Here is an 11,083-nt window from a genome sequence, read left to right on the forward strand (position 1 = left end):
TGTATAGAGTGTGTGGTGGGTGTAGTGTCTGTAGGATGTGTGGGATATGTAGGGTTTGTAGAATTGCAATGTGTGTTGAGTGTAGGTGTATAGTGTGTAGGTTTGTAGTGTGTGGGGTGTGTAGTGTGTGAAAGGTGTGTAGTGTATGTGGAGTGTATAGGTTGTGTTAGGTATATGGGATGTGTAGTGTGCCCAAGCAGGGCCAAGCTTCATTCCTGCCACTTGTATCTCATTCCGTCATGATGGATGGGTGGGGAAGAGACTGAGGGACCCACAGGGCAACATCCCTAAAGGCTCAGGATGATAGAGCTGCGGGCAGTTTCGAGCCCAAAATAAGGGAATACCGGTCTGTCAAAGGAAGTTTGGAAGGTGTAGATGTGCTTGTTAGTGATGGCATCATAGAAGACGATATCTCCACGGTCATAATCCACGTAGACGCCCACTTTCGTAAGACTGATTGGCAGATTCTCCTGGCTACTGCAATTGGTGATTGGCTGACAGTCAGAGGACGAGACTCTCAGTGCCCACAAGCAGCATGGCTCAGAGTTCTGAATCTGGAAACCCTGAGATAATTGGGCAACCACGCCCACTATGCCAACTCTATCTAGGGGTCCCCGTATTTTCACCTGCCACACCCCACGGCCAGAGGAGAGGCCTGGGGAGCCCCTCACACAGTGGAAAGGATAAAATTGTCGAGGTTTTGCCTGCGTATTCAATGTGCCGTTGACGACATACAAGCTTGCTTTCTTTAGATCCTGAGAAAAGATGAGGTTTGGGTCAGCTGAAGTGGAGTCCAGGGTCATAGGTACTGTGGGAAGATAAAGAAAAGTGAAGAGGGATAGTTTCAGGGCAAGTCCTCCAGCACCCTGCTTTTGAGCTTCTCATGATGTAGCTAGCGGGAGAATTTCTCCTTCAAATTCCAGTCCCTGTCTTCAGAGAAGACTCCTACCTGTTTCTTTGGGTTTTCTGAGAAGGGGGTCTCATATAACCCAAGTAGGGCTGAAATTTTTTGTCTAGATAAGGATGATCTTGAACTTCTCATCTTTCAAACTGCACCTCCCTAGTGCTGGAATTATAGATGTGGGATACCATGCCCATGCTCCCTACTCTCTATCCCAGACCTCAAACTTAACCCCTGATTTTATGACGTTCTGTTCTGTGGGTGCAGAGGGAAGCTCCCCCAGTCCACGTGGTAGCAGATTCATTTCAGGAAGAGTTCTTGAACCAAGGTCATAACACACTGGGCAATTTAGATCTTCTAACAATGAAGATATGTCTTCTCATTTCCACATTTCCTGATTCCATATGGCAGACAATTTGGGCTGCTATGAGAAGTCAAGATTCTGCCTGATTTTCTAAAGCTGGGGTCACCACTAGCCTGACTTTCTAAAATGGAGTTCCTGGGTCCAGGAGGTGACTCAGCTGACAAGGCACGTGCTCCCAAGCCTGACACCTGATTTCAGTCCAGAAACCCACATGGTGAGACACTGACTTCCCCACTCATGTTTTGACTCCCACACATAGGCACGTATGTGTATGCACACGTGAGTACACATGATAGAATGGAATAGAATGGGATCCCTTGATCTACCTCCATCCTTGTATTATGGCTCAGACACTGAATGGCAGTTTATCAAAGCTACAGAGTCTTTGTCTTATTCAAAGGCTAGAGCATCAGTGGTCCTGGCTCTGCTAAGGTTTAGAAAGTGGGAACATTTTAGCCCCTCATTTGGTGTTGCATCTCAGCCTTTGCTGCAATGCTAGTTCTCCTTTGCTGTGTGTGGGGTTGGGGAGATGGCGGATGTGGAAGTGTGCATTAGAGCAAGTGGTCAGGGTCACTGGGGTAGGCAAGAGGCATGACCCAAGCAGATTTTACCCATTTCTGATCCCCAGACTTGGATAAGTTGAATTACTGGTTGCAGAGGGATAGGGACAATGAACATAGAGGAAGACATCAGTAGGAACTTCTATGGTCTTCCAGGGGCATCAGAGTCAAAGAAATTGGAAAAGAGCAGTACTGGGTGAGAATAACCACCACGGGGGCTTGTCTTCTGTTTTGTTAGAGGCACTCATTGCCAGGCATCATGGTGCATACACCTCTAATTCCAGCACTTGGGAAGCTCAGACAGGAGAACTACCATGAGTTCAAAGACAGTCTGGGCTACATGAGACTGTGTCTCAAAAGCAAGCAAGAAAAAAAAGGGACTGGGGAAGGTACTTTGGCTGTGCAGGCATGAAGACATGAGTTGTGATCCCCAGCATCTAAGGACAAAATCTGGTGTGGCCCTGGCACACCTGTAACCCTGGTGCTGAGTAGCAGGGATGACTGGATGGGCATGGGCCTCAGTAGCAAGACAGCCCACACAATCTAGTGAGCTTGAGGTTCAATGAGAGATCTTGTTTATGAAACTAAGGAAGAGTGTGAAAGAAGATGCCTAAGTCTAGCTTACATGAGTACACATGCACACACATGCATGCACACCCGCAACACCCCTATTCACACACCGCACACATGCACACACACACCACACACAGACACATACCACACACACACCACAAACACACAAAAATGCACACACATACAGACTCCACACACACACATACACATACATGCCCATACACACACCACACATAAATGCACACACACATGTGAGTACATGTGCACACAAAAACCACACACACGCACGCACACACGTGCGAGCACACCAGTCAGAGGGAAAAAATGAACTAATAAAACTCAGGTGAGATGGCTTGGCAGGTACAGATACACATGCTTGCTGCCTAAGCCCAAAACTCACATAAAAACCTCATGTAAGGAGAGAATGGTCTTCAGAAAAGAGTCCTTTCACCTCAGTTGTGTATAAGTATGCACACACAACAATGACCAAGAAATGAAATTTTTAAAGGGAAAACCCAAAGGAGGTGGGGGAGCGAGAAGAAAAGGGCAACATCCAGAGATGTGCTGCCCACAACTCTGAGTCTGTCAGTGTGCACAGAGCCCAGCTCACACCCAGCTCCTTCTCCAGGAACACAGGGAAAAGGGCCCAGTTTTGCTCCAGAGCAGTGCTGAAGAGGGTGCTGTCCCACAAAGGAGGCCTCAAAGTGGAAGGGGATGGAATAGGGCTGAGCATTAGGTCCTGCTGAGCTGCAGAGGCACTAGGAGGGGCATAGACCAAGCAGCAGGGTGCACTTGCACACTAGGGGTTTCCTGTTGGGGCTAAGGTTCTGCTGTATCAGAGCTGTGAATGAACAGAACACTTTGACCTGTACACCTAGAGGACCCTTGCTTCTCTAAAGGAAGACCCATGTGCCAAGCAGGAATCCTACCTGAGGTGGGCAAATCTGAGTTATTCTTCTGTAACAGGCGCCCTAAGATTTGAGAGAGAAAACAAATTTTAGGTTAATAACAAGTGGTTATAAATTAAAAGTCATATTGGGGATGAGCAGCAGGTCCTGGCTTTTATCCTGACTACCCTCATCTGAACCAATCAGATGACACCACTGCAGGTATTGTCCTTGTGGATCTCAACTCCTCAGCTCTGCTGGGCTAACCAGGCCTGTTTGGTCAGCTCCAGCTACAGACTGAGCTGCCTGCACCTGAGCCTTGTGCAATGAAGGAATAAATCTATAAATTTCCATTCATTTTGAACATTTTTAATTAGTGGGGTGTCACTATGATTGCCTAAATGTAAAATATTAAAACAATTATGTAAGCTTGTTCTACATTGGTGTTCACACACTGGATCTTCCACCCTCAATCTCCTATTGAAAAGCTATTTTATATTCTTCCCCAAACAGCAGGGTATGCACACACTTACAGTTCTCCATGTCCTTCTTATCCAGGCTGTTCAGGAATGTGCTTTTATCTTCCTTCCATTCAGTGGTCAGGTTGTCTGTGAGAACAGAGTGAAGGAGACGGAGAATCCACAGAGGTTAAGCAGGCAACGGGACCACACAGTGAGGCAATGATTGCTGATGTGGGAAGAGGTGGTACTGGGATTTCTCTCGTAGTCTCAGTGGACCAAGAAAGCAGCAAACAGGGAGAGCTGCCCTAGGGTCTCCCTGAAGTGGCTCTCCAGTACAGCTCAGTCCAGAACAGAAGTATTGGAGCCACAAGCATAAGCCACTGAATTTGGGCTTTTCTAGATGCTATTTTGAAACCCTAAAAGACCAGGGCATGCTGACACTCAGGAAGCTGACACAGCAGGATGACAACTTTTAGTCCACAGTACATAGTGAGTTCCAGTGTTGCAAAAGGAAAGGAAAAGGGAGCTGGAAAGAGGCCTCTGTTATTAACAGCACCGGGGACCCAGTTCAGTTGTCAGCATCCACTGAAACTCCAGATCCAGGTCATCTGGCACCCTCTTCTGACCTCCATGGACCCCAGGCATAGAGGCAATACATGCATATAAAACACCCATACAAATAAAATAAATAAAACTTTTAAAAAGGAAATGAATAAACTGAATTAAATAATAAGTTTTCTTTAGCTCAGAATGTTAAAACATACTGTCATTTCAGCATTTCCAATAAAGGTTGAGTGCTATCTGGGCACTGTGCTGGGTGCTGGAGACCCAGTTACTCAGAAGATCACTGAGGTCTTCCATAAGAGACTACCCTGGACAATATTTCTCTTTGCTTTTGTTTTCATTTCTATATTTTATGCTCCATTTTAATATTATGTCTTTTAGAGACAATGTGTATTCTTTGGGTACACTATGTGTGAATGCTGTGTTTTGGTGCCCAGGGATGGGTACATGTGATAAGCAACAACCAAATTGGTAACATACTTCTAGTCCCATGTTCACCACCAAGTAAACAAGGAAAATTTCTGAGCTAAGAGGTGCTTTGACTCTGGGGATGTAGCTCAGATTGCAGAGTGCTTGTCAAGCAAGCATGAAGTCCCACATTCTATCCTCAGCATTAAACCTAATGAAACACAGCATGAGAAATTTCTGCATAATGGTTCTATGAAGGTACTCAACATTCAGCCTGGGTTCTGAAAGGCTCAGGGGCTGGCACCAGAGTTGTCAGGCAGTATCTAGGTTGATGAAAAGAATCCTGAGGCAGGTAAGCAAAGGAAGTCACAGGCACCTCTTACCTATTAATTCCTTCAGACTTTCTATGATGGACTCGTGTCTTTCTTTTGCTTCACTGATTTTTTTCTCCAGGTTCATAGAAACTGGGGTTGGGTTGTGAAACTCATATTCTTTGTCCCTGTAAAGATATGTTGATCTGAGTGGTAAGTTCAGGGATAGAGTGTGGGCAGGAAGGACCTGGGAGATGGTTCCTGATGAGGAGGCAGAGTGATAAATATAATCTAGAGCCAGGGAGCTGTTTGTCAGGAGGTGTTGACAGAGGTTTCTGTCCTGCCTGGTCCTGCAGTCTTTCAGTCCCAAAGAAACACACAGAAGTCTATATTAATCATAAACTGGTTGGCCTATTAGTTCAGGCTTCTAATTAACTTTTATAACTTACATTAACCCATAATTCTTGTCTGTGTTAGCCACATGGCTTGGTACCTTTCATCAACAAGGCTTTCTCATCTTCCTCTATGTCTGGGTGACACCTACAGAGTGCACCATACCTCTTCCCAGAATTCTCCTGTTCTCGTTGCCCTGCCTATACTTCCTGCCTGGCTGCCCCTCCTATTCTTCCTGACTGGATATTGACCAATTAGCATTTTATTAAACTAGTACAACTGATAAAACTTTGCAAGATATAAGGCCATTGTCCCACAGCAAGGAGGCCAGGACAGGAATGCAGGGATGTATGAGATCAGACCCAAGAAAATGTGGAAAAGGAGACGGGAGATGGATCAGAGAAGAGAGAATGGACAGGAAGTAGGAGGTAGAGTAGGAAACCCAGGGTTCACCCACTTGAGCAAGAGAGGAATATGGGAGGGGAGTGCAGCTGGGAAAGAAAGACTGCTTTTCTGTGTGATTATTTTGGGAGTCTGAGCAGCCAGGAACAAATGAGTGGCCTCAATACAACAAATTGTTGTTCAAGCTTATGACCGTTTAATCACATAAAACCTGAGCAAGCTTAAAAAGTAATTTTAGATACAAAAGAACAGAGTTAAGAATGGCTTCTTGGTAGCCAGCATTTTGCTAGTGGCATGCCACAGGTCCTTTATGAGAGGTCTTCCAAATTCAGAGGTAACATTAAAAAAAAAAGCTGTGTAGTTTTGAAATGGCAGCTTTCTGGACCATGCTACCAGCAGAAACTTGGCTCTTTCAGGAAGCTGAGCATTTAAATGGGGTTTGTGAGCAGTATGCAGCAAGTACTTGGTGGCAGCATGGGCCAACTGGTTATCAGGGTTGAGGTAGTGAGGGTGGCTCCCACCCAACAGTCTCAAAGGCAGTGAAAAACTTCCACCATGTTGGACTGGGCAGAGTAAGCAGGCAGGGTCCTGTTTGTCCTAGCAATGCTGCCACTTAGGTTTTTAATAAGGGCTTAGCATTTTAAGAAATCATCTTGTTCAGAAAAGAATTACAGATACACAATAAGGACAGATTCAGACATAAAAGATCTCTAAATGAGACACAGTGTGTTTAAAAAATGTACGTCCGTGTGGGGAGAAAAGGAAAAGAGAATAGAGAGCTATAAAAGGAAGTAAATGGTTTATAAAAAGCAATAAAATAAAGTCTTTAAAGAGACAGAGTACAGGAGTGCAGACTGTCACAGATTAAAGGAGTAAAGATAATAAAATAAATATTAAAAAGTACTATAGTAAGAAAATAAGCCACGTAAAGATGGAATCTACACAGAGTCTGAATTATGTATATTATTGTATTTTTTTGAATTTTTTGTGAAGGAGCTAAGTACAGAGACGCATTTCATTATATGGACTGCTAAGTTAAGCCTTCAGAATTTGGGTCTAAGGATTTGTTACTGTGGAAAAGAGGTTCTTCTTTTGTTTCCACAGAGGATGAGACCCTGTAGATTGTTTCCAGATGAAAGTGGTTTGATGGACCATCTGAAAGATTTCCATAAAAACCCCAATAAATACTTTGCCCAACAAAATGCAGGAAATAGTCTGGAAAGAACTATGCCAAAATTCCCAAATATTATTTATAATTTTTTTTTACATTTAAAAGGGGATATGATATAGAGATTTGCATTGCTATGGATCTTAGTTTGTTTGTTATACGTATATTTCTGTTCTTGATTAAGGTATTGTGTTTGTGTGGCTCATTTAAAAACCTAATGTATAATAAAGAAATATAGGTTAATAGATAATATCTATAATATTCATATTTCAGTTAGATAGTTATTCTTCAAATCCTTCAGAGACCTTCAGAATATGGCACTTAAAATGTTTTAAAATCTAGATATTTCATTACAATGAGACACGTCTGCTCCTGGAGGAACCAATTACTTCAAGAGGAAGATGGGCACTGAAGAGGCTCCTTATAGCATTGCTTAACCATTTGGGCAAAAACTGTTCTTTCCTGGACTGCTTGATGCTATGCTGTATGAACTAGACATGCAGGGTCCACAGAGAAATTACTGCTGAACTTGCGTAAAAGTGAGACTATCCTTTGGGGTTCCTGCTTCATGAAAGAGTCTGCTAGACATTATGCAGGACACAGAAGAAAGTGACTTTTAAATTGTTAATATGGGAGAAACTGCCTTTGAAATTTCCTCCTTCAGCCTATAGGCTGAAGATGAATGCCCCATGGGTACAGAAGAACTTTGAATGACTGTGCAGACAGCAAGATGTCTCTGTCAATTCTAGAGTTTTGGGAGTTACTTACAATGCACTTCCTGTTTACTTAGGTAATATTATATACTGGAGTCTTTGATGGAGTTGAAGAATAGATAGTTATAGATACAGTTTTCTTTAGTTATGATAAAAGATAAAGTAACTATAAATATTGTAACTATAATTCTTGCTTGATACCTGTTTTGTTATATGTAATTTTACTATGTTAAAGTTAAAATCTTCCTTTTTATTTAAACAGAAAAGGGGAGGTGATGTGGGATCCCTGTCTGTATGCTGTGAATACTATTGGTGAATAAAGAAACTGCCTTGGCCTGTTGATAGAGCAGGGCAGTGCTAGGCGAAGAAAACTAACCTGAAAGCTGGGAGTAAGGGGACAGAGTCAAAAAGAAACCATGGAGCTGATGCCAGAGACAGACATGCTGGAAACTTGTTTGTAGGCCACAAGCTTCATGGCAAAATATAAAATACTGGAAATGGGTTAATACTAGATATAAGAGCTAGCTAGCAATACAGTGATTGGCCAAGCAGTGATTTAAATAATATAGTTTCTGTGTGATTATTTCTGAAGTCTAGGTGGGTGGGAAAACAAATAAGTGGCTTCCTACTACAGATCAGACCCTTGAAAATATGGAAATGAAGATGGGAGATGGATAGAGAAGAGAGAAGGGACAGGGAGTAGGGAGGTAAAGTAGGAAACCCAGGGTCACCCACTTGACCAAGAGGAATATGGGAGGGGAGTGCAGCTGCTCTAACGCTGGGTGTTGGTGACAAGAGCTGTGCCCAGCAGAACACATGCTACTGTGGCCAGCTTGGTCTTCCCCACCTGCAGCCTTAAGAGTTTATAGACAAGTTATTGGAGGATGTGAACATGTTTGGATATATGTTGAATGTTGTATGTGTGATTGAACCAGAAAGCACAGTGCACTTGGGATGCCCATCATACCTGCCCAAGACGTTTTTGATGCCCTGAAAGAGAAAGAGAAAACAATGTCAGAGCTTACCGAGTCACAGGTACCAAGAAGGGGTTCAGACTCAGCTGGAGGCAGAGTGAGAACACCCCAGTTTTCCACCCTCTGTTTTCTCTCTCTGTCTTTCTGTCTCTGTTGTCTCTGGCTGGCTGTCTTTGTTCTTTTCTCTTCCCCCCCCCCCAATTCATTCTGAACTGCTACCTCCAAACTCCTGATATAGTTGGGATAGTGTTTAAACCTCAGGAGAAACAGAGTGAGGAGAGAAGAGTGACATTTGGGAGATGGGTGTTGCTCTGATATAGAACCAGGGAGCTCAACTTGGCAGTGTTAGGACAAAGGTCTTGTGTGTCCTATTATTCCTCCCTCTTGGTTTTGTTTGTTTGTTTTTATCAGAGACAGTTTAATGTATCTCAGGCTGGCTCGAATTCCCTGTGTAGCCAAGAACAGTCCTGAACTACCGAATCTTCTGTGTCTGACTCCTGAGCGCTGAGAGGGCAGGAATGCACTAACACCTCAGTACCCCCCACCAATCAATTTTTAATATTTTAAATCTAAATTTAAAACTTGAAGCATTATAAATACAACTTTATTGATTTAGTAGGATTAACTACATTTTACCTAAGCAATTGATGATTTAGCATCTAAACTGAGATGTTCAAAATAAACAAGAGTTCAAAGACTCAGAACTAAAAAAAAAAAAACTCTTACAAATATGGAATAGCTCACAAATATGTCTAAAGAGGCTGAAATAATTACATTTGGAATATTGGATTAAATAAATTGTTAAAGTGTTTTACTAAAATTACTTTTATCTAATTTTTTTCCTGCTTGGCCTGGAATTCCATTTGTGAGCCAGGTAGACTTTGTACTCACCTCTCCCACCCAAGTGCTGGGATTAAAGGTATACTACTATGCCTGATTCTTTTTTTTCTTTTTAATATAGTTACTAGAAATATATCTTGAAATATAGCTCTTTTTATTGGGTTTTATTTTTAAGATTTATTAATTTTTAAGAATAATGTGAAAAAGATTTTATTATTTTAAGTTTTTATTTATAAATATTTTTTTTATGTATGAGTGCTATGGATATGCCCATATGCCAGAGGTGGGCATCAGATCCCATTACAGATGGTTGTGAGCTGCCATATGGTTGCTGGGAATTGAACTCAGGACCTGTGAAAAAGCAGACAGTGCTCTTAACCAATGAGCCATCTCTCCAGCCCTATTCTCATTATTTTTAATTTGTGTATATATGTGTGTCTGTGTGTGGGCATGTAAATGAGAATGCAGGTACCCTACAAGGCCAGAGTGATCAGATCTGGATCTGCAGTTACAGAAGGAGGTCAGAGGAAAATGTGTGGGAACTGGCCCTGTTCTTCCACCGTGTGGGTCTTGGGATTGGTGGCAAGCGCCTTTGCATGAGTCTGAGAGATGCTTTTAAGTAACATATGTGTCCTACATTACAATTCTAAACTGCGAGCTAGATGCAGTGGCACATGAAAGGAGTTGGAAAGAGTAGTATTTCAGTGTTACCCTTGATCACATGACCTTTGTCCTAAAATTGCCAGGCTGCCTGGGCTGCCTGAGATCCTGCCTCAAAGAACAAGATCAAAAAGCCCTAGATTTTTTTGTGGCTCTCTTCCTTTTTCTTTTCCTCCCTTCTTTCCTTTCGTGTGTGTGTGTGTGTGTGTGTGTGTGTGTGTGTGTGTGTGTGTGTGTGTGTGTCCAGGCTAGCCTTGAACTCTAGTGTTCTGGGGAAGACTCTTTACTCTGGAGTGCTAGAATTACAGAGGTGAGAAACCACGCCCAGCTGTTTGAGATAGTGTCTTGATCTTTGTTCCTGTTAGCCTTGGACTAGTAACAATCCTCCTGCCTCAGTGTCTTGAGTGATGAGAGGAGCTTTGATTAGGTCAGTGGTTCTCAACCTTCCTAATACTGCAGACATTTAATACAGCTCCTCATGTTGTGGTGACCTCCAACCATAAAATCATTCCCATTACTACATCATAATTGTAATTTGCTACTTTCATGAACTAGAATGTAAGTATCTGATATTTTCCGGTGGTCTTCGGTGGCCCCTGTGAAAGGGTTGGTGGATCCCCCAGAGGGATCAAGACCCACAGGTTGAGAACATTTGAGTTAGGTGAGGCAGGGTTGGTGGATTAGTTCAGGAAGGCAATAAAAAGAAATAAAGAAACCACACCTCATACATGAGGGTTATTAAAAGAAAAGGCGTGGTGGGTGAGCACTGGGCCTTGGGGTGCAACAGCATTAGAGAGGAATGGTACAGTAAGTCGGAGACAATACAAATGGACCCTTTTGGGGAGCAACAGGCATCGATCGCTTTAAAACCTGACAGGAGCCTCAGGCAAATCCCCAGAGAAAG

General features: G+C 42.9%; 1 protein-coding gene across 1 annotated transcript in view; it reads right to left on the reverse strand.

The window, feature by feature from the left end:
- Nucleotides 1-287: 287 nt before the first annotated feature.
- The window catches only part of LOC101996864 (E3 ubiquitin-protein ligase TRIM31-like), a 13,980-nt gene continuing 3,184 nt past the window's right edge, over nt 288-11,083 (reverse strand). The window contains exons 3-7 of the mRNA XM_005370850.1: nt 8,673-8,695; nt 5,102-5,235; nt 3,819-3,893; nt 3,328-3,369; nt 288-808 (exon numbers count right to left, since the gene is read on the reverse strand). Of these exons, the coding sequence (XP_005370907.1) occupies nt 288-808; nt 3,328-3,369; nt 3,819-3,893; nt 5,102-5,235; nt 8,673-8,695 (795 nt within the window). The remainder of the gene's footprint in view (nt 809-3,327; nt 3,370-3,818; nt 3,894-5,101; nt 5,236-8,672; nt 8,696-11,083) is intronic.

This window comes from Microtus ochrogaster, unplaced genomic scaffold (genome assembly GCF_000317375.1).
Source record: "Microtus ochrogaster isolate Prairie Vole_2 unplaced genomic scaffold, MicOch1.0 UNK87, whole genome shotgun sequence".
In the NCBI taxonomy this organism is placed as follows: domain Eukaryota; kingdom Metazoa; phylum Chordata; class Mammalia; order Rodentia; family Cricetidae; genus Microtus; species Microtus ochrogaster.